This window comes from Phocoena phocoena, chromosome X, assembly GCF_963924675.1.
Source record: "Phocoena phocoena chromosome X, mPhoPho1.1, whole genome shotgun sequence".
Taxonomy (NCBI): domain Eukaryota; kingdom Metazoa; phylum Chordata; class Mammalia; order Artiodactyla; family Phocoenidae; genus Phocoena; species Phocoena phocoena.
Window position 1 is genome coordinate 54,221,129 of NC_089240.1, and position 22,183 is coordinate 54,243,311.

The following is a 22,183-nucleotide window of genomic DNA, read 5'->3' on the forward strand; positions in this document are numbered from 1 at the left end:
CAAAGCATGAAAAGCTTTAGAAAGCAATTGCACATCTATTATCTTATTTGATCCTTACAAGCCCATGAGGCAAATATCCTCCTTCTACAGATCAAGAAACTGTGACATGATTTGCCCAAGGCTGTTCTCATTAAGTGGTGGAGCTTGCCTGGAATCTAGGTCTTTGGGTAGCTTTTTCCTCTATACCAGAGCATCTCAAACTTTAGTGTGCATCAGAATCATGTGAAGGGCTCGTTAAACCAGATTGCTGGCCGTCCTCAACATTTCTGATCCAGGCCAGGAGTGGGGTTCAATAATTTGCATGTCTAACAAGTACCCAGGTGATGCTGATATTACAAGAAACTCGTTCTACACCAAGCTGTTAACTTGTTCTGTGTCCTTAGGCAAATCCCTTCCCTTTTACTCTGCCTTAGTATCTCAATGTATAAAATGAGGGGGCTAGACTAGAACTATGATTTCTAAACTATTTTTTTGGCAGCAAAGTCCACTTTGAAAAAATATCTTATATACAATACCAATACATACACAATAGATAAAAATCCAGGCTGCTTTAGAGAAGTGCTGGACAGAACCAAGAGCTTGCAGCACCCATCTCCCCACAGGGCAGATGCTGAGGCTATGTCCCAGAATACACATTTGCAAATCCCTTTAGATGTGGCCTAGATCCTCCTTGAGGGCTCCGTTAGATCTGACATTCCTGGATGCTAAGACTTAGCATTTGGCAGGAGAGGGAAGAGTTGGAGGGAAACTGACTTTGCATTAACCTGTGCAGGAGACTGCTTGGCCCATGCCTCGTGCTTGGGTCCACACAGGATAGGAAATTGTAACCTTTTCAGCTGTTGGGCTCATGGACCACTTTGATAATCTGATTAAACCTGTGAACTAGCTCTAGAAAAATGATTACATACACATACCCACAAAGATATTCAGGATATCTTTTAAGAGGTGTTGGGGACTCCCTAGAGTCTTAACTAGTTTAAACCCTTGACTGGGCTCTGGCAGGACACTTACACTCAATTCCTCCTTGGCATTTCATAGCATATGCCCTCTCCTTCCTTTCACCATTCCTTGGCTCAGCCGCTTCTAGAGCCAGCTTCTTGGCTGGAATGTGGCCTGGTTCTGTCCCTTGTTTCAGCTTGTCTGGGCCCAAACGGGCCCCACAGATGCCCACTCTCTCACCCAGTTATCACTTCCCCAAGTTGGGTTGGGAGATACTGTAGCCAATCTTAACCTCAGTCAGCCACCACCCTGGAAATATCATCCTGAGAAAAACAAACAACTTGTGTACACTGGGGCTTTCTTAAGACACTTAACAAAGGCATCAGGTTACCATAATTGGTGGACTTTGTCCTTTTTCACCCGGCAGAGGGCTCTGACAGGTGAGACATATTTTATTCATCCCTGTCTCTTGGCAGCTCAGGGCTGACAGGGTAAGTAAGGCACTCTGAGTGTCTGAAGGAGTTGGGTGACCATAGAAGAACTCTGGTTCAGTCCCTTAGACATTTTCTGTTCCAGTGCATACCACAGGGAAGTCCACTTCATCTTTTCCAGGCAAAAAGGTGACAAAGAAAGGTTTCTCTTTGACTTTCAACTGCTTTTTGGTGCCCAGTGAGGGCAGGCAGGTAAATGAGTCAGAAGCCTGCTGAATAGCAACAGGAAGACCTGGGTCTTCCAGCTGTCAGGGAGGTTCTGAGCAGATTCCCCTGATGCTGGCTGGGCTTTATGGCCAACAATGCCTCTTCTGGGGCCTGATGCTTCCTAGTGAGCTGGCCTCACACTACATTCCAATGAGGGGAGTGAAAATGGTTTGAGTCAGAAAAAAAGGCAAAAAAGGGGCAGTGGACCCAGATCCTGCTCTGTTATGATCCCACCTTTTCCGGAGCCCCCAGAATAAAGGAAGAAGCACACAATCCCTCATCTCACAAACACCAAAACAGTTGCCTGTTTATTGTTTTTCAAAACAAAAAACAAAATGAAACAAAGCAAAACAAAATAAAACATATTCAAAATCCTACTGTGATTTTGAATCCTACTGTGATTTTGAAAGCTGAGCTGATATGGCTGATGCAGGCTGTCTCCCAGCTTGTTTTATGGAGCATTAGGTGCACTGGCGGAGTGGGGGAGAGTGGGCTGTTGCCCCAGTAGCACTGGATGAACACCTGCACCAGGGCTGGCATCAGAAGAGCTGTAGGCCACTTTTGAGCCCATGCAGCTGGCCCTGGCTCCAGAGAAGGCCGTCCAAGTTGCCACTGTCATTGCTGCCATTGCTGCAGTTGCCACTGCCAATGCTGCAGCTCAGGCCCAGGGTGCTGCAAAGAGAGGGGAGAGGGGAGGTCAGTCAGAGAAGGAGGCAGCTTTAGGCTCTGGAGGGGCTAAGGGTGCTTGATGTGTGTGTCTATGGGAAGGGCCCACCCTCTTGCCTGGCTTTACAAAGAGACTGGAACACATCTGAGAAACCATTTCAAGATGGGCCCCAGGGGTGGCTCTGCCCTGCCCTCAGTTGAGGGAGGAGGGAGAAAAGGAGTGGAACTTTTCAAATGAAACTTTATATAGAACCCCAGTACATAAACCAGATTAAAGCAGAGCTAATTGGGTTGAGGTAGGAAAGGGAGACCCGCACCACCCTACCCCCAGGAAGGCATTAAAAGTGGCTGCCTTAATAGGCTTTCTTCTAAGGCCCTAGATCTTGGGGGCCCAGAGGACCCTGGGCTGGATCCCTCCCACCCCAACAGCAGGTTAAGGGGCCCAAGGCCAGGCTTAGGCTGCATGGCTAGGCCCAGCTCCCATCTCAGGATTGCAGAACTGACCTAGGGAGAAGACTGCCCTCCTCTTCCCTGGCCCTGCTCGGAACACTCTTGCTTCCCCTGCTTCCTGCAGGTCAAAAGTTCTTCCAGGTAGATGAGGGTGACAGCTGAGAGCAAAGCCATCATCCTTCCTCTCAGGGAGATCCACGGTTACACTAATGCAGCTGAAAAAACCCTTAGAGATGATCTAGCCCCATCCCCTCCCATCACTCACCATCTCACAGACAAGGGAACTGAGGCTCAGAGATGAAAAGGGACTTGCTCAAGGCCACACAGCCAAGTCGGGGTGGAGCTGAGACAAGGAGCAGGGGCAGGCACGCTGGCTCCAGCTGAGGAAGTCTCCCTACTACAGGGGGTGTGGGACTGGGCCTCCTTCTGGATAAAACAGCTCTACCTGCCCACAATTCACCCTTGATACCTTGATGTTCATCAAGACAGCCCTACCCAAGGGAGAGGAGGTCTCTCTCTCAGACATGTGGGCCCCACTCGCAACTACAGACAACCTGGCTTCCCCCACTGCCTCCTATTCTCTCCAAGAGGCCTGCTGCCCCGGCTTACAGCAAAGAGTCCATGACACTGCCTTGGGCCTGGCCTGTTGCTGGGGTCCCTGGGTTCCATAGCCCTCTCTCTGAATGTCTAGAGGAAGAAGGGCTCATCTCCCATGAAGTGGGCAGGCAGCACAGGGACAGACTGTTTCAGGGGCCCACAGAGGTCTCTCTCTGGTACTCACAGGATTGTCCCAGTCACAATGACCCCACATTCTGGAATGTACAGGCCCTCTGGACGGGCTCCTCTGTGTTACCAGCAGAGCCCCTCAGCAAGGGCTGCTTGGTTCCTGCCTCCCTGATGACCCAAGGGCTCCTACGCCTGTGATCCAGAGGTGAGTTTCGAGGGACAGCATGGAGCCGGGCATAGGCCTTGCTACCAAGATGCCTGGACAGTGCAGGGAGGCCTACTGATTACTCTGTGCACCTTTGGACAAATCTCTTCCCCTTTCTGGGCCTCAGTTTTCTCCTCAAGAACATGAAGAAGTTAATTAGAGCACCTGTTCTTGACTTTTTAGGAGTGGTGGATCCTTTAGAGAATCTGTTGAAAGCTATGGACCTCTCCCTTCCCAATACACACACACACACACACACACACACACACACACACACATACACATAAACACACACACACATGCATGCATGCACAAACCAGATGCAATCTGAGAGGGATGCCAAGCCAGTTCTGTGTGGCTGCCTCACTGGTCCCCCACACTAGGGGCTGGGACTCCTGGCAAGGGCCCAGCCAGGGACTGGAGCTTATATTTCACTCATTTAGGTCCTGACTGGGGACAGTTACCTCCCTCAACCACCCCACTCTATGTTCTTCCCTTCCTCCCTCCCTCCTGTGGGAGGCAGAGAAAGGGGTGAGAAATCCTGCTGCCATGGGCACTCACCCAGTCTTGCATGTTGGGGGTTCCAGCCGCTGGTCTAGCACAGGCTGGTCCAAAAGATACATGGTGTCATAATTCTCCAGCATAAGCTCTGATGGGTCCTCGGTCTGACCTGGCATTCGGCCTAAGGGGAAAGTGTCCCATCGTACATCTTCTGTGGAGCAAAATGAGGAGGCAAGAGAGGGCTGATGAGCTAGTTCTCATATGGGTGCACAAGCCCACCTACTCTGTCCATCCACCCACCTTACTTAGCCTGCTCAGCACAGGCTGTGTATCTTCATCCTCACTCCTCTCTGCATCATTTCTCATCATTTCTCCTCTCCACCTTAGCACTCCCTGTCCCTTCCATACTCCCCCATACACTCTTCATGGTCCTTCTATGTGTTCACATGCAGCACCCCCACCACAGCCACCCCCAACCCCCGCATACCATGCACACAACTATCACAACTGTAGACATTTTTGTTCCTCTCCACTCTTCTTCTCCCACTTCCCCAAACATGTCCCTACACAGATACAGATGACACCTTCTTCAGACCTGGCTGTATCACTGCCTCAATCGCTCACCCTCACCCCTATTTTCACACACGCATATATATATATATATCCTGGAGAGTCTGGATGCCCCTGAATTCCCACCACACCTCCTCCCCAAACTGAAAGATACCTCTGCATATCTGAATGACCTAGATATCCTATACATCTATGCACAACCACCCCCTCCCAACATGTTTGAGTGCCACATCATTTCTTAGTAGCCTTGCCTTGAGAGATATACATACAGGCCCACATACCACCTCAGGGTGAACACTCTCTCAGCAGTTATCATGCTCTCCCTGCCCCCTGCAAGGTCTTTTTGCCCCAGATATGCACACAAAGAACATCCCTTCTCTAGGGAAGGACTGTCTCATTGCATATCCCACCCCCTATAGATGCCTCAATATACATACATAAGCACACTGACCAAACCCTCCACTCAACAAATGTTGCCAGTTTTACTCCCTGCCTCTCATACTTCTCCTGCACAGGCACACAAACCAGAAATCTTAACGTCCCTGCATCTCCACATATGTGTATACACATACAGAGGAAGTAACAACAAGGGGGAGAGGGAAAGATTTCAATGCCCTAGGCCTTTCCACATTCACAACCCTTCCCCGCCCCTGCCATACTCCACTTTGGAATGGACCATGTCAGGCACTCCCTACCCACTCTGTCCTATCACTTAAGTATCCTCCATACAGTATTATATTAAATCCCTTCCCCATCCTTACACTAGTGCATCCAGTGTTTTCAAGCGAAGCCTTCACTGGTGAGCTCCTCCAAGTAGATCCAGTTTCTGGCCTCCTGCATCTCCCTGGTACCCAAAGAATTCTCCCTGTCATTACGCCCCTGGCATTCTGGAAAGTATCAACCCTGGACTAGAGTTTTATGTTACCCAAAGAACCCCCGCAGGAAGGGCTGTACCTCTGCTTGCCCATCTCCCCATCCCTGGCTCTCTTACACGAAGGAAGTTGTGACTTTTAACACCCTGCATTGCCCTATGCATACAAAGACACCTTTGTACACAGGGACCATTCCCCCATGTCTGTCACTGACCTGACCATCCTCCCTACTCCCAACCCTGTCTACATCACTGCCCTTGGCTCTCTAGCCTGATACCTTTGTACATGTCCCCTCAGTGATAGCATAGACCACATAGGCCATCTCAACATGGCTGTTTCACTGCCTGTTTTCAGGCCTTTCCATATCCCCCCCACCTCTTATTGTTTCCACTTCTCTCCCTCATACAGATGCCTCCTGGTCCTCATAGGTCTTAGCAACCCTGCCTCCTCTTCCAAAAACATATATGACCATGTGTGCATGTATGCACAGATGCACATACAGCCCACTTCACACTTTCTCTTTTCACAACCCCTACTCTCTTTCTCTCTCTCTCTCTCACACACACACACACACACACACACACACATACACACACACACACACAATTCTGCCTGAGTCACTGCCCCTCCCTTTGAATATTTACAAACACAGCCCTCCTTGCTCTAAGAGATTTCTCTGTTGCTGTGCCTTGGTTTGTCCAGCACATGCAAGCACATACCCATTCACATTCACACACACACACATAAATATGTTCCCCCATCTGTAGCACTCAGGGCCTTTATGTCCCAGCCCTTCCACACACACGTCCATAAGGGCAAAGACTTCACTTTCCCCCTAAGCTCTTTCACTGCTTCCCCTTTCTCTCCCTATTGTTCTCCACCATGCCTACCCCACAGCATACCCAGTCCCAGCCCCAGGCTCCATCACATGGGCTGTGCCCCATGTCTACCCCTGCCTCCAGCATGTACACATACACACATGCCCATGTGCACACGTCAGACTGTTCATTCCTGCGGAGTCCCCCTGCCTTAAGGTTCCTGCTCCCCAACCCAAATGAGGGCATTCAAAAAACCACCCTCAGGAGCTGACTCATGTTCCCCCACCTACCATTCAACCCCCTGCTCCCTCCTGGCTTTGTCTCACTAACTTGTATACTCACCAAAAAACTGCACTGCTCCTTATTCTCCCCCTTCTGATCTCATTTCCACTTCCACTGACTGAATACCCTCGGGTTCCTTCTTTCTCATACACACAGCAAAATCCTGTCCTATCACCAACCAGCCTCCAAGTGTCCATACACATTCACATATACACAGAAAGCACTATTCTTTGGCTCCTTGCCCTGATCACTGCACATGAAAAACACACGCAGAATCATACATATATCAACCACCTAACTCTAGCCTTCTGTGTTTTGCTGCCCAGTGCCCACATCCACACCAACCTCTCTGAATGTGCTCTCTGCATGAGGCAGCTGGCAGCATGACAGTGCTAAGGTCCCTGGTGCTCACATGCTCCACCTTAAGGGGGAGGGAAACCAGATGTCATCCACACACCAGGCTGTCTCCCAGGCTTGCCTCATGCTGGCTACCTCCTGCTACTTTCCATCCTTTCTCTAGGGTGAAGGGAAGCCTCAAGAGCCAGCCAGAGAGGGAAGATAGATGTGGGGAGAAAGTGGATATCAGGCTTCTTACCTGAGCTAACTTGCCATGTAGAGCCCTCCAAAGCTCCTCTTTTCTGGGCCAGGAGCCTGGCATTCTCAGCAGTGGGGGACTCTTCCTCCATAGAGAAAGGCCCCACTTCCATCCTGTCTTCCTCCTCCTCATCTTCGCCATCGTCGTCATCATCGTCATCGTCGTCGTCGTCGTCGTCGTCATCATCATCACCTTCCTCCTCCTCCTCCCACTTCTGGTCATCATTTTCCTCTTCCTCCTCCTCTCCCTCCTCCTCTTCCATCTGGTCTTCCAAGGCCTCTTGCTTCTTCTTCTCATCTTCCTTGGCATCATTAAGGCTGCCCTGTTCCTCCTGTTGCTGGGCTTCTCCTTCAGGTCCAGAGCTCGAGCCAGCTGGTTTGAGGCTCCAGTACAGGCTGTCCAGTGTGTATGGAGACTTCCCAATAGGGGAAGCCTCTGAGCCCTCCTGCACCAGGTTGTTTTCTCCACTCTGGGTATAAATGGAACAAATGCGCAGCAGCTTCTCCTGCTCCTCGTCTGGCAGGACCTGCCCCATGGCTTTGAAGATGCTGAGCAGAGGGACGGAGTAAGAAAGATTCAAAATCTCAAGTCTTATATCCCAAAACTCCAGTTTCAATTTGGTCTCTGAGCTTCCAGACCTGCCTCTGAAAGGCAGTGCAGTAGAGCAGACAAAACACAGATACAACAGGACCATGGACACTGAACGAGCTCTGTAATTCATCTCTGTGGCTCACTTCACTTCCACTCTCAGTAAAATGAGGACAATAATGGCACCTAACTTAGAGGGTTGTTGAAAGGAGTAAATAAGATAGCTCACACAGAATGCCTGGCACAGTGCCTGGCACATAGTAAGCAATCAATAAATGAGAGCTATTAATCTGTACTGAAATGCTATGTAAATACACAAACTAGCCAACAGGCCTGCAGGGCTGGACATGAGAATAGATCCCTCTCTTTAGCCGAGCAATGTATCCTGAGCTCCAAAGATATGCCTGGAAGTGTGCTGTGCTCCTTCTGCATGGAACACAAAGTGTGATCCCTTTTGGGGGACAACTACAGCCCAGCCTGGAATGGAGGAAAAGAACAAAAAAAAGCAGCAGCTGACAAGACAAAGCAGAATGTGGGCGGGAGGCCAGATGAGCACTGCAGACCTGGGCACTACAGGAGCTGGGGGGAGGCAGAGAGCACAAGGAGGGCAGGAGAGATCAAGGGAAGGCTTTGTGCAGAGACAAGAGCGAGCACACCAGGCTGTGTGCATGCGGTGAGAGTAGCCTGGCTCGAGCGGAAGGGCTGTGCTGAGCAGCTGTGGGAGCAAGAGAAGCCTGCAAAGGTTAAGTGTGTGTGTGTTGGGTGGAGGGGGTCATCTGACGTGTTTGAGCACAGGTGAAGGCTGCATTTCTGAAGATCACCATGGTGACCATGTGGAGGATGGCCTGGGTGGGGCAACCTGGAGTCAGGGAGAACAGGGAGAGTCGGTGAGGGCTGACCTAGGGCACTGGCAGCAGCGATGGGAGGGAGAGAAGCTATGAAGGACAGATAGACAGAGAGCAGGGCTTGGTGATCAGATGGTAGGGGGGAAGGCAGATGGGAGTTAAAGATGACGACATCGTGCATACAAAGGACGGCGCTAACAGCAAAACCACCAACAAACACAGAGCGGTTGGGAAGGAGAGCTCCTGGGGAGGAAGAGGGTGAGTACCCCTTGCAGAGCCTCACATAGAACCGGGCACCCAGCAGGTACCTGGTCACCGCTGGAGGCATGGTAGGATGAACAGATGGATAGTTTCCTTCTACGTGTATTGAGTTTGAATTGTGGGTTGTTCACAGAAGGAAGGGCCATGTGCTCAGCAGGCTGTTTTCTCTCTGGGCCCCATAGGCAGACCGGACACATAGGTGTGGTTGCTGGTCACTGGCTGCTGGGGGTAGGGCTGGGAGCTAGTGACTCCACTGGGAGACCCTCTCTGCAGGGCTAATTTCACATTCCAAGATGGCACTGGCTCAAGCTGAATTGATATTGGCTGGCTGGGGGAAGCTCTCAAAAAGCTTCCAGCCTTACTACTAAGAGGAAAAGCCAGAGAGAAACTCTCTTCCCTCTCACTGTGGTCCATTTGTAGGATTAATAATAAATATTCCCAGGCACTTTATATTGGCAAGATGCCATATTACCACTGTTTATTATTATTACACACCCACTCTCTCAAGCTGTCTAGTCTGACCACTGAGGTACAGGGGTGATATGAATCTTAAAATCCATCTCCTTCCTCGGGTATGCCTGGTCACAGCTAGGGACTGAGAAGGTCACAGGTCAGGCTGGTGGAAAGAAGGTGGACTTTGGACTCATAAGCCCTGGGCCCAAATCCCTGTCCCACCACCAACAAATTGCATGACTTTTGGATAAGTCACTTCACACTATTCAGAACCTTGGTGTCTTTCTTATCTGTCAAATAAAAGTATATAATATCTCCACCTCCAAAGACTGCTGTGTCAAGTTAAATGAAAATGCTTCTACAAACACAGCACCATGTCCGACACTTAATTGCCAGTGGTATCTTTTATTTTTCCTGTGGGGAAAAGAAAAGTCATGTTCTGTATGTGCAATCTAATGGAACACTGTAGAAAGAGCACAGGAGTAAGGACAGTATATCTGGAATCTGGTTTCTGGCCCCAGCTCTGACTTGCAGACTTGTTACTGACTTGCAGCCTAATACCTGGGGAAATCCCATTTCCCAATCTGTGTAACAGGATGATTAGGACTAGATTCACTAATTATCTGCGAAAGGCAGGATCTGTGCACAAGAAATCGTACCCAAGTGAGCCGCTGTTACTGCTGGCATGTGTCGCATCCCGCTGGTATGCTTGGGTTGGGAGAAGATCTCTGTGGTCCAGACTTCTCCAAGACCAGCAGCTTCCACTCTGTAGGCACTTAGGATTGGAAAGTACCTTGAAGGCCACTTATCCAACCTCTCCATGCTGCTCTTTTCATTCCCTCCCCCCATTACATACATATGCCATATTCCTTCAGAATTTTGAAATTTCCTTTATTCTTTCTCTTGCTGGAATTGCTCAAATGCCTCTAGGATTTTTTGGTTCTCCTCCCAGTTTCCCACCCATCCATATCACTTCCAGTCTAGAGCATACACATCTGGAGATTTGGCTGTTTGGTTCAGTCTCATCTCCTGGAGGTCTTAAACTGGCTATCTTTTGTCAACAAGGCTACTTTTTTCTCTTATAAGTTACTTATAAGATACAACTGTGCCCCAAATGTCATTAGGGTTCAAGAAAGACTTTCTGACTCCATGGGAAAGATCAGGGGACTAAGACGGTCTTAGCATCCAGACTCCCACTTCATTTATTCCTCAAGCATGGAGTCAGCTCCCACCAAAGACAGCACTGCTGGCAATGAGACAGCAGAGTACAGTTCAGTTCAGCATTTACTGAGGTTTATTTGGGGCCTGGACTTGCATGGCGTGCTGGGGCACAGATGGCTAATGCAGAACCCTTGTCCTTGAAAAGCTTAGTCTGATAGAGGGAAGGAGACACTAGGGGAAATAGACACGACAAGACAGAATCTCAGATTTGAGAAGTACTTGAGAGAATCAACATGACACAGTAGATAGTACTGCCACCAAGTGAGATAGGGAGCAGAGGACGAAGTTCACTTTGGGGCTGGGGTGGGGAGTAAGATGACCCATGCTCTTTTGGTCACAGTAAGGTGACTGGAGGCCATCTAAGGGGAGATATCTGGCATGCGGTCAAATACAGGAGGTTGAATCTTAGGGGAAAGGCCTGAGCTAGATAAAGAGATTTGAGCTTTGGTACTTTACTGGAACTAGGAAAAAAGCACAGGCATTTGAAGGAGGGAGTGGTAAACAGCATCAATGCGGCAGACAGGCAATGGACAAGGGCCCACTGGATTTGGTAATTAGGTCAAAGCAGCTCTGGGGATGAATGCCAAATTGCAGTAGCTTGAGGAGTAAGAAGGTAGTGAGGAAATTGAGACTGCTGAGTATAGACTACTCTTTTGAGATGTTTTGATAGGAAAGGAAGGAGTGATAAGCTAGTGATAACCCAACAGAGGGATGCAGGGTCAAAGGAGACTTTGCTTGTGTTGTTGTTGTTGTTTGGTTTAAAGATAAGAAAAACTCAGGCACTGTTCACAGGTTGAAGAGTAAGAGCCAGTAGAGCAAAGGAGGGGCTGGGTTGAGGCCCCAGTGATGCTAGCAGAGAGCACAGGTGGAGAGAAGGCTTTGAGGTTGGGCAAGGCCACCTCATACTGAGACTGGCGACAATGTTCAGTTCACGAGGGCTGGACCTCAGGTCGAGGGGGCCCTGCTGGAGGCCTCCATGTGCTTGAGGAAGCTAGGGTGAAATGGGAGGGGGGGTGGGGCTTGAGATGAGTGGTAAGGTTTTCAGAACAGTCAGGAAACAGGAGAGAAAGTGGGCAGAAAACAAGTAAAAGTTCAGACAAGCAGAACTGAGGCCTGGCTTGAGATTAAAAATCATACCTCTGCAGTGGCAGCAATCTGCAGGGCTATGTGGTTTTCTCCAGCAGAGCTCAGCTACCCGGGCTGAGGAGTGGGAGAAGCAGAGTGGGGAGGATCACTCCTAGCTCGGGGGTTTGCAAGTCAGACACGCCAAGGGATGGGCAGAGCTGAGGATGCTGATGATGGGTGGCTGAAGTGATCAACCACAGATAGGATTGAGGGGAAGCAAAATTGAGGTGGGTAAGAAATGGAGGGATGGAGGTCTGGAGGCAGGCAAAGAGCAGATGTTGTGGGATGCGAGGGTGAGAACTGGTAGGACAACAGGTGGTGGTCACCGAGTGGGATGCTGGGATGTAAACTTTCAGAGGTGGAATAGCTCTGAGTGATGGAAATGGGTTGCTGAGTGTAGTGGAGAATGAAGGTCACTGGAGGTGAGGAGCTGCAGTGTCAGATGGGTCACTCAAATGAAACAGATATCATTCAAGAAAGCAGGAAGAGAACTGGGTGCTAAAGCCTTCCATGAGTATGAGGGAAGTGGCTCAGGGTCAGGAAATGACAGAAAAAAAGGGAGACAACCACAGGTATTTACAGGAACCAGCGCAATATTCAGTTTGACCACAGCGCCCAGAGTAGACTGGGTAAAGGGGAATCACAGGAGGTATGGTTATCATGATAGGTTGGGGCAGAATCAGAAAGATCTTTGAATGTCAGGCTAAGAAGCCTAGACCTCATTAGGAAGGCAGTAAGGAGCCACTGAAGGTAGTTAAGCACCTATGAGAGGTATATTTTGGGAAGATAATAGAGACAGCACTGGGCATAAAGTCAGAAGAATGGGTTCAATAATAAACAGCAGCTACCATTTATTGTGCAGTTACTCTGTACAGGCCACTGTGCTAACCACTCTAGGGGTGTTGCCTTGTCCATTTTCATACTGGACTCAGTTCAGTCACATCTTAAGCTCTGTGATCTTAGGCAAGAATACCCTACCCTCTCTGGGACTCAATTCTCTCATCTGTTAGTAGGACGGCGACAGGACTAGATGTCCTTGCAAGGGCTCGTCCAACTGTGCCATTCTAGGGCTGTGTGGCCCTGAGGCCTGCAGGGTCTCACCCTCTTACCGGATGGAATTCAAGAGACTTACAGCTGAAGGAGTTGGGGGCTGGCCCAGCAAGGTGAACCCAAGCAGGACTCAACCACCTGGGGCCAGTCAAGGGAGGCAGAGCAGTTGAATAGCCTCCAGTTCTTCCTCGCTTCCCACTGGCTTGCAGAAAACCGGCGGGCGTTCCGTCCTGAGAGAGAAGAGAGGGCCTGAGGAGAAGGAACTAGAAAGCCCACCCACCCAATCTTGCACCTCGAAAAGCTTGGCTCTGCCCATCCCTGTCTCCCCAGACTCCGACTCCCCATTCTATACCTCCCAATTGCTCAAAGTATTCAGGACCCTTTGCCCCAGTCCAGTTTACTTGGTTCTGAGAAGAAAAATGTGAAGGGAGATTTGTCCACTGCTGCTGTGGGGCCCTCTTGGGCAGATCTAAACCTTTCACAAGGGATGTGTCCTCCTGGTGCTATTCAGTCGAGAGCTGAGCACAGTGGCAGATGCTCTTGCCTGGGCTGCATTAGGCCCTGGAGCTAGGGCTAGTCTCCCTCACCAGTTTTGGTGTTAGCCACGATCAGTTCAATGGTCCATCTGAGGATGTAGGTGGGCCGGATCCCAGTGTCCCCCAAGGCTGGCAGCTCAGAGAGCATCCTTTCCAGCAGGGCCTGTGTGAAGGTCTGGGAGTGGAGGCCCCTGAGCAGGGGCTGCCAGAATTGAGAGAACGGCCTTGGCACCAGGACGTCATTCAAGTCCACATTTTCTGGTTTGTGAGAAACACCCATTGACAGGAAAAGGGGAGGCAGGGAGGGAGAGAGAAGGAGGGAGGGAGGGAAGAAGGAGAGGAGAGAAGAGGGCGAGAAAGGGAAAGAGGGAGAGAAAGGGAAAGAGGGAGAGAGAGAAGGAAGGGAGGAAGAGAAGGAGAGAGAGGGAGAAGAAGAGGGGGCCCCACCAACAATAACAGAGTTGCCACCGCAGAACAGGAGGAAAGAGGAAAGTAGAAGAGCGGGGAGAGAAACCAGTTAGTATCTGGTAAACAACAACTGACTCAAAATAGAATATAAAAGAAAAAGAGCTCTGGTTCTAGCTTCGGCTTTGTCAATAACTCACTGTGTGACTTTGGGTCAGTACCTTCCCCTCTCTGGACCTCAGTCTGCCCATCTGTAACATGAGGATGTTGGACTAGATGACCTCACAAGGCCCTTCCAGTTCTGCTGTTCTAGCTCTCTACCAAGTGGCTAGATCACAATTAACATAGCACAATAATGGCATTAAGACCCCCACCCCCACCCCAGCCCACCCCAGCCCACCTCACCCCACCCAATTCCAGGCCACCTAAGGGTAGCCCAACAACTACTTATCAGTGGGGCTACATGTTCTGCTCAGCCAAGAGGGCTTCCAGTAGCTATGGAACAGCAGTAAACAACCCTTACCTCCCAGTCCAGGGCCACCCAGCCCACCCCTGGTGTTCTTGCCCAGGATACACTGTACCCTAAGGCTGCATCGAGCCTCCAGAACCCTACCTTCATAGTCTAACTGCAAAGCTGCCAACTGTTCAAATGTGGGGATGAGAAAGCCGTCATCCAGAAAAGCATCTAGCAGAGCCTCCCTGGAGCAAGAGGATACTAAATTAAGTAAAATGCAACAGGCAGAAGACCCTCTTCTACTCCCCTACCCACTCCCAAGGCAGCTAATGCCTTTGACTTAAATGGCCAAACCAGCATGGGGGAAAAGGAAGGCAGATGACAGTTGGTTCTCAGGCCTCAGCCTCCCTGAGTCAGGGGCTGAGCCAAAGACTGGGATCTGTGGGTTTTGAACAAGCATTTACCAAGCACAGGCAAATCTAAGGCCCATAACAAGGGCAGTAGTGGCTTAACAAGTCCAAAAGCACAGATGAAGAAAAGTCCCAGGCCCACAAAGGAGTTAAATGCCTGAGGTTATAGGGTCAAGGGCTTTTAGACTTTAGTTCCTGCTTAGTCTTTGTTTCCCTTGACAGTCCTCCAGTCTCCTACCCCTCCCCTTCTCCCTGGTTACCCTCTTTCAGATCTTACAAGCAGAAACTTTGGGGACTCAATTGCTGGGCCAAATATTATATTATCCTCATTCCTAAGGACCCCAAGAACCCAGAACTAAGATACAGAGGTTAAAAGTATAAGCTATAGGGGTAATCTCTCATCCCCATCTAGCTTAAACCAAAACCAGCAACATCCAGCTGTCTCCTCCAGAGCTAGCAGTTCCCTAAGAGAGGCTCTCCTAGCTGACTGGGCTGAGGGGGAACAAGAGCTCCCAAGGTGTCTCAATGTCTGGAGGGTTGTCATGCTCAGATCCCTCCCTCTACCAGGCTCAAGGAGGAAAGAGTTGTCCTTCCGTCCATCTCCCATCTCCTCAGGTAAGTATGCAGGAAGAGCACTTAAAACAGTCAGCCAGTTGCCTGCTCAGCATGACCAGGCAGACACTACTGTATAGCACAAGGATAGTTTTCCAAGCTACAGAGGGGGCCACCACTCACCCCTTTACTGAAGGGTACAGCTAAGAAGCCTAGGCTGGGCAGACACTGATAAAACACCTTTGGAACTACTGGTATCCCGGGAATAAAGAAGACGCCAGGGACAATCCTAACCTGCACTGCAGGCTCCCCACCCAGGCCCACTCTGCCACATATACCACCTTCCTATACTCTCTGCTCCATCCCAGATTCTTTCCAACCTCTTCCCAAAGCCCCTTCCAGCTGAATGTAGGTAGCAAGCCCCAAAGAGCCAGGGAGGAAAGGAATGGATAGACACTGTCTGCTCTGACTGAACTGAGTACTACTTTGAGGGGAAAATAAGGCTCATGGCCATACTGGGTGGGTCAGTGGGGACTTAGTCTTTGGAGGATCCAGGCCCTGGGAAGGCCCCTCCTCTCTCTCCTCAACCACAATTATCCAGGGGATGTTGATCCTCTCTAATAGCAGTTCAAAAGAGGCCAGCAGTGCCTACCATATATCTTTTACCTCAAACTCAGACAAGAGATCGGCAGTGAAAAAGCAAAAGGTTAACGGCTTTTCCTAGTTGCCAAGAGCTCCACATACCACTGGACAAACAGGAACAAAGCTGGCCAGGGGATGGATGACAGTAGACATTCCTGACTCTGGCCATTTCAGTTACTCAGAGTAGGCAAACCCCACCTGGTAGCTGGCAGGGTTTGGGGAAGAGGATCATGTGAAATGCAAGGTCACCCGTGGTGGGTCAAGATTATCCCTGGGATTTCCTACAGCAGAGGTTGGCAAGCTGGGATATGAAAACCAATTTCAGTGAGGCTGCTACGCTCTACCCTAGAGAGTAGGCAGCCCCTGATTACCTAGTTACACACCTGTTCTCCCATGTAATGCCCTTGAGCTCTGCCAGGATGCATTCTACAGGTGGGGACAGGTTATTCCACGCCTTAATGGCCTGAGGTAAATACCTAAATTTCTCCAGCACCTGCCAGCAAAGAGGGTCCCATCAGAAGGCTGGTTCAGCCAGGTAACACCCCCCCATCCCTCCAGGATTCCTTCTCATAGGACCTCTCAGCATGTCCCTTCAGGGGATACGGCAGGGTATGCAGAGGTGAGCCCACAATGTCCCTATTGGTCCTGCAACTAAAAATATCCTGACCCTCAAACTCCAGACTTTCTCTTCCTCCTCCCTCCCCACCCTCCAAATTCCCTTGTTATTGTGGCTGTCAATAACCAGATAATCCAATACATAGATATCCAATGGGGGCATATGGTTGGAGTTGGGCAGAGACCCTTGGACCAAGGGGTGAAAGGAAGCAATGGGTTATGGAAGAAAGTGAATCAGGAGACTCAGGTTCTTGTCCTGGTTCTATCACTAACTGCATATGTGACATTGGGCCAGTCATTTCACTCATCCATGGCTTCAATTTCTTCATCTGTGAAAAGGAAGGGTTGAGGTGAATAGTTTCTAAGCTTACCTCCCTTCCTGCTAAAACAGCACCCCTCAAGCTCACCTGATCTAGGAAGGTTCCTGGACGCCATCTGCTGATCAGCTGCAGTACCACAGGTCTAAGCAACCACCTAAGCCCTGTTGTTCCCTACCACCCAGTGGGACCGATTATCCACAAACTTCCAGTGATGTGGAGGATCAGCCAACTGGACTCTGCTCCTCTTGTCTCCTTCCTACTTCCCCTCTCTCTCTTTCCAAGAAGAGTTTTGGAAGAGCTTTCCAAGCTTTGCCACTTTTCTTTAAATTTCATTCTCAAGACTTCTCTCAGGTAGCTGGCAAGGGGGAAGAAATGGCTGGGGCAGATGAAAACAGGCCAAGTCAAGGGCACTTTCTTACCTTAAACTGCTCCTCTTCATAGGATACCAGCAGTTCTCGGGCTCTTTCTGAAAACAGAATAGGGAAACAGATAGAGCAGCCAGCCCTGTGCCTTGCTCCTGATGGAATTTTGAGCCCTCTCACCTCATTTCTTGAGTTGTAAATTGGGAACTAGAATTCTTGGCTCTTCTGCCTCACGGGGCTCAAGGAAGATGATTTGTGACAGTAATTTTTTTAAGCTAAGCCTCACCACAACCCCAGAGGAAATACTGAGCCAGGGAAATAACCAGAGTCAACCTAAGTCCGAGTCTTCCAAGCTCATGGGCCCCTTTCTGTATCAAGGACACCTACCATACAACTCTTTATGTCTCACAGCCTTTTGCCAATGTGGATCAACCTCTTTGTTGCCTTCACTGTTTCCATCAGCCTTAACATCCAGCTCTGCACCTTTCTCCTCATCCTTAGGCTCTGGTTTCTGTTCTGTGACGTCATCAACGACAATGTTCTTATCTTCCTCTTGGTCTTCTTCATCTGTCTCTTCCCTGTCCTCCTCCAACTCCCAGGTCTCTCTTAGGCTGTTCTCCAGTTGGCGGCACCAGTAGGTCTTCTGGAGCCAATCCAGGACAAAGTAACAGCCTAAAGGAGGGGAGGAAGGAAGGCAGCGCCATAGTAACAGCACAGGCAAGCAGCTCCTAGCAGGCCTCCAGCCTCATCTTGCAAACATTATGGGGAGGCCCCAGGTAAGAGGCTTGGCTCCAAGGAGGCACAAATCTCAAATATCTAGAAGCAGCCCCTCTTGTTCTGGGTTATCCCCCAGTTCTTTGCTTCCTCCCACTCACCAGCACATTTCCTAGAAAAAATCTATACCAGACTTGAAGATTGGATGCCAAAAACGGCACGGGGCTAGCAAGTGGGAGAACAGAGACCCCTTAAAAGTTTGTGTCCAAGGCAAATGCCTCACTCACCTCACCCTAGTCTCAGCTCTGACCCCAAGTGAAGACCCTCCTCCCTCTCTCTCCCCCCACAGTGCCACCTAGCCCAGGCCTCTGGGCTTAACTGTGATAGGTATACTCCCTGGGGACTCACCCCTGCGGCAGTCATTTATATGGGGCATTTTCTTGTGGGTCAACTCATGGCGAAGTTCAACAATCCAATCTGGAATGTTCACCTGATTGTGGGGGAGGGTGTGAGTGCAGAAATTAGAAAATATTAAAGCAGAAAGGGCCACAGAGATGAATTAACCTGGCTTCTCCCCATTTTACAGATAGAGAAACTGAGCTCCTGAGAGGAGGTTCCGTTCTTAGTGGCAGAGCCAAGATCAGGAACCAGGTCTCCTGATTCTCTTTACGCTCTGTGGAAGTGATCTTGAAAATCAGAAGACACTCGCCTCCCCCAACCACCAACTACCCTCCTCCAATGAAGAGATTCCTGTGAATGAGCATTAACAATCACCTTCTTCAGCCTCCCTCTGCCCTTGTCTGTACCAGTTGCTCTCCCAGGGTACCCTTTACTCTCCCCTCTCTTCCTCCCTTCCTCCTTCTCTCCCAGATCTCCTCCAGGAAGCTTCTCTTGATGGCTGAGAACCTGTCTGCCATCTGGGTCTCTACACACCTCCCATACTCACTCAAGGCGGCAATGTCTTGCATTTTCACCCTGCTTGGCTGAGATTGTCTCCTCCTTCAGACTGTCAACAACCAGAGGGCAGGTACTTTAACTGCCACCTCTTTCCTGTCCCCACTCAGGGGTGCATTGGGGTGCTTCAGCTTCACCTGGGCCACTCCCAGCAAGCTGGGCAGGCCAAGCCCACTGAAGATAGCAGCCATGAGCAAGGGAGCAAGTCTGCTTCTTTCAAGCTGGAAGCTGAGGCTCTGGGGTTCTTGCTGGGCTTGGCTGACAGTGATGGGATGAGCTAGTCTGACTGTACCCACATCACCCCATGCCCCATTTAGTGAGTCCTCCTGAGAAGAGAGAATTTAGCAAGTCCACTTTATCATACACACCTCCTGAGCCAGGAACTTGAGAGGGAGCTTGGCAAACTTTGTTTTCCTCTCCGAGATAAGGTTCACAAACCTGAGTTTGGGGGAGAAATAAGTGGCATAGCCCAAGTAACTGTTTTATTCAAACCAGTGGGGCTTTAAAACACCTTGCTGAGTTACTGTCACCTTGCATTTCCACAACCTTTCCAATGACTGTTCTGTCCTGTTCTTATGGTTGGTGTCAGCCAGAGCAGGAATGGTTCCATCCAGTCTAACATTTACTGAGACTCTGCCCTGTACTGAAGCCATACAAATGAATAAGACACTGCTCTGGCCTTGAAGAGTTCAGTCTAGGATAAATAATCATGACATAATATAAAATATTATGCTAGAACATAATATGTTATAAATGCTACAACAAAGGACTACATCAAATGATATGGGGAGCACAGCTAAACAATGGAGAAGGTAAGAAGAGCTAGGGAGGACCACAAGGCAGACAAGGCAAACAGTATGAGCTAAGCAAAGACTCTGACAGATGAGAAAACTCAGAGGCAACCTTTTTCCTGATGTACATGATACAGCTAGAACCACTCTGAGTCACTTTGTAAATCAGGAACTCCTGGCCCATGTCTCCATTTCCACAACTCAGTAACCTTTCAGTGTTCGTGGAGAGAATGGAAAAAAGGTGTAGGTAGGGGTAGGATTAGAAAATCCACATTAAATCATGGGCAAGGGCATTGAACCATGTAGAAAAGTTCCTCTGGGTGAAAGAGTAAAAGGGGGAAAGTAAATCAAACTGCCAAGGCTGGAAGAGACCCATAGAGACCACTTGGTCTGAACCACTCCCACCCAACATTCCAAAGAGAGGGAAAGAAAAACGGAAGAGAGAAGGCTCTCAGGAAAAAAGAGGAATGTGTGTTAACAGGGGGTACCAAAAGCTGACACATTAAGCAATCATAAGGTGACCCATACACAGGGACACACAAGGCTTTTTGCTTCAGGTAGAACCCAAAGCCAAACTTTGCTTATTATGTGCTAAGCCCACGCCCCCCCCTCAAAAAACCACCCCCCACACCCCTACCCATGTAGGTCTTACCTGACCAATGCCATGCCATAGAGCAGTCTAAGTTCATCAGTGCCCAAGCCACCAGTTACATCCATGAGCTTACAGCGTACCAGGTCAGCAGTAGAAGCCACTGCCAGGGGGAGTTCGTTGCCTAACCTAAAGGGCCACAGTCCAGCACCATCATAAAGGTCCTTTACACAGGCCCACCCTCCATCTCAGAACCTAGGTTGTAGGTTATTGCAATTATATACTGGCTCAAGAGTGTGTGGATAGACACAAATCAAGAAGCTGGGAAGAGGGAGGTTAATGTCCCTGGGATCCAATAGTACACAGGACATGAGAGGCTGGTTTAGGACATACAAGGGATATCTAACTGCTACACAGCCAATCAACAATTAAGTGTGGACACACTCCTTTCTTTCACCGTGAAACCCTCAACTCTTTCACCCAGAGAAGACCTTATTCTTGGAGGCATTAGCCCCTTGTCTGCTCCCAACTAAATCTTACCAACTGGACTGAAGCGCTCCATTCAAACATGCTTTTGCAGGCAAGCTCCCCCCACCCCCTTTCTATTTCGAATCAGAAATCCACCCTAGAGTGCTACTCCTTAAGACCAGGCTGGCTCAGCCACAGCGGTGCCCTCTCATCGGCACCCACCTCAAGATGAGAGAAGGTAAGGATCAAAGCTCACAGACTTGACAAAAGGGCTGTTGAGGCACACCCCGTTTCTTTCCGCAAAAGGGATTAGTGTACGAGCTTGGCTGCGACCTTCCCCCGGGCACTTGTGAGACAAGCAATGCCCAAACTACGCGTAGGGGGGGGCCATTAGGCATTTAGGAGAAAACTGGGTAATAAGGCCTTACGGAAATTCTACAAAGGAAGAGGTGAAGTGCAGGGCTAAGCCTGCCGCCTTACCTGCTCCTCCACACGGTGATGCGGTTCAGCGCGTATCGCTGCAATTTATGGTCGTCAGAGAACAGATACACTGTCACCTGATCCCACTCGGCCCTACTGAGCCAGGCGACCACGATGCGCTGGGCCCAGAGTGGCGGCGACCCTTTCTCTTTGACGCACTTCCCGCACCACGCACTCCACACGCGATCCATCCCCTGGGGACTCAGGCCTGGCTCAATCCCGGATTACCACCAGACACCGGGCTCGTTGCCAGGCTTTGGGCCGCCGCACTCCGAACAGCCTCCAGCTCAACGTGCTACCCTCACTCCAAACCGCCGCCGCACCAGCAACCAATGGGAGAGTGTGACCCCGACGCAAGCCTGCCTCCCACCGTTAGCGCGGCAAATCGAAACGCGAGAGCTAGAGCTGACCAAACCACAAGTTGCGGGAACGGCCTCTCCGACCGGAAGTGTTCTTTCCTCAAAGCAATCGTACCAGCTGCAAGCATTCAGCCTCAAGGTTCCGCTAATTTCCTGGTTGCTAACGGGATTCTGTCCCAGACCCGGAGGGACACTTCTGGACTGCAGGAGGAATTTTAGTTTGCGCTCCCTGGCGGGCCGGGGAGGGATTGTGGGCGTCCAGTGTACTGGAAAAGCGCTTAATGTTTTCATTGCCATGAATCAATACCTGATCCAGTAAAACACTATGGACTCTAAAGCAAGACTGCAGAACAAATATCTAGTATCTAAATATCTAAAGTTGGGTTAAAAAAACTCTGCTGGGTTTCACATCTGTACAGTGAGGAGCTTAGACTGGGTGATCTCTAGGTTCTTTTCCATAGCTGAAAATTGTAGGATTTTACTCTGCCAGCATTCCACTGCTATGTTGGTTTCAACATCCACAAAGGTATACTTAGTTTTTCTGCACAATTTCTTGGGATTCTGGAGTTCTGGAGGGGAAAGCAATATTATGAAACCCTTCTGATTTTATGGGTTGGCTAAAATATGTTCAAGACTCTGTCCCAATCTTTCTCACAGAAGTTATTTT

At 49.8% G+C, this 22,183-nt stretch overlaps 1 protein-coding gene across 2 annotated transcripts; it reads right to left on the minus strand.

Moving 5' to 3' along the window:
• Window positions 1-2,176: 2,176 nt before the first annotated feature.
• LAS1L (LAS1 like ribosome biogenesis factor) lies at window positions 2,177-21,455 on the minus strand. 2 transcript variants are annotated; one of them, XM_065900634.1, is made up of 14 exons: window positions 21,158-21,387; window positions 20,273-20,398; window positions 19,198-19,267; window positions 18,284-18,365; window positions 17,549-17,833; window positions 17,219-17,265; window positions 16,248-16,357; window positions 14,420-14,505; window positions 14,007-14,057; window positions 13,453-13,659; window positions 12,948-13,095; window positions 7,323-7,870; window positions 4,246-4,396; window positions 2,177-2,309 (listed from the first exon to the last, which is right to left on the minus strand). In XM_065900634.1, exons 1-14 carry the CDS (start codon window positions 21,346-21,348, stop codon window positions 2,177-2,179), a joined length of 2,235 nt encoding a protein of 744 aa, XP_065756706.1. In that variant the 5' UTR covers window positions 21,349-21,387. The 2 variants fall into 2 exon arrangements, with proteins under 2 accessions (XP_065756706.1, XP_065756704.1); XM_065900632.1 differs by lacking the exon at window positions 14,007-14,057 and having other exon boundaries at window positions 21,158-21,455.
• Between the last annotated feature and the right edge of the window lie 728 nt (window positions 21,456-22,183).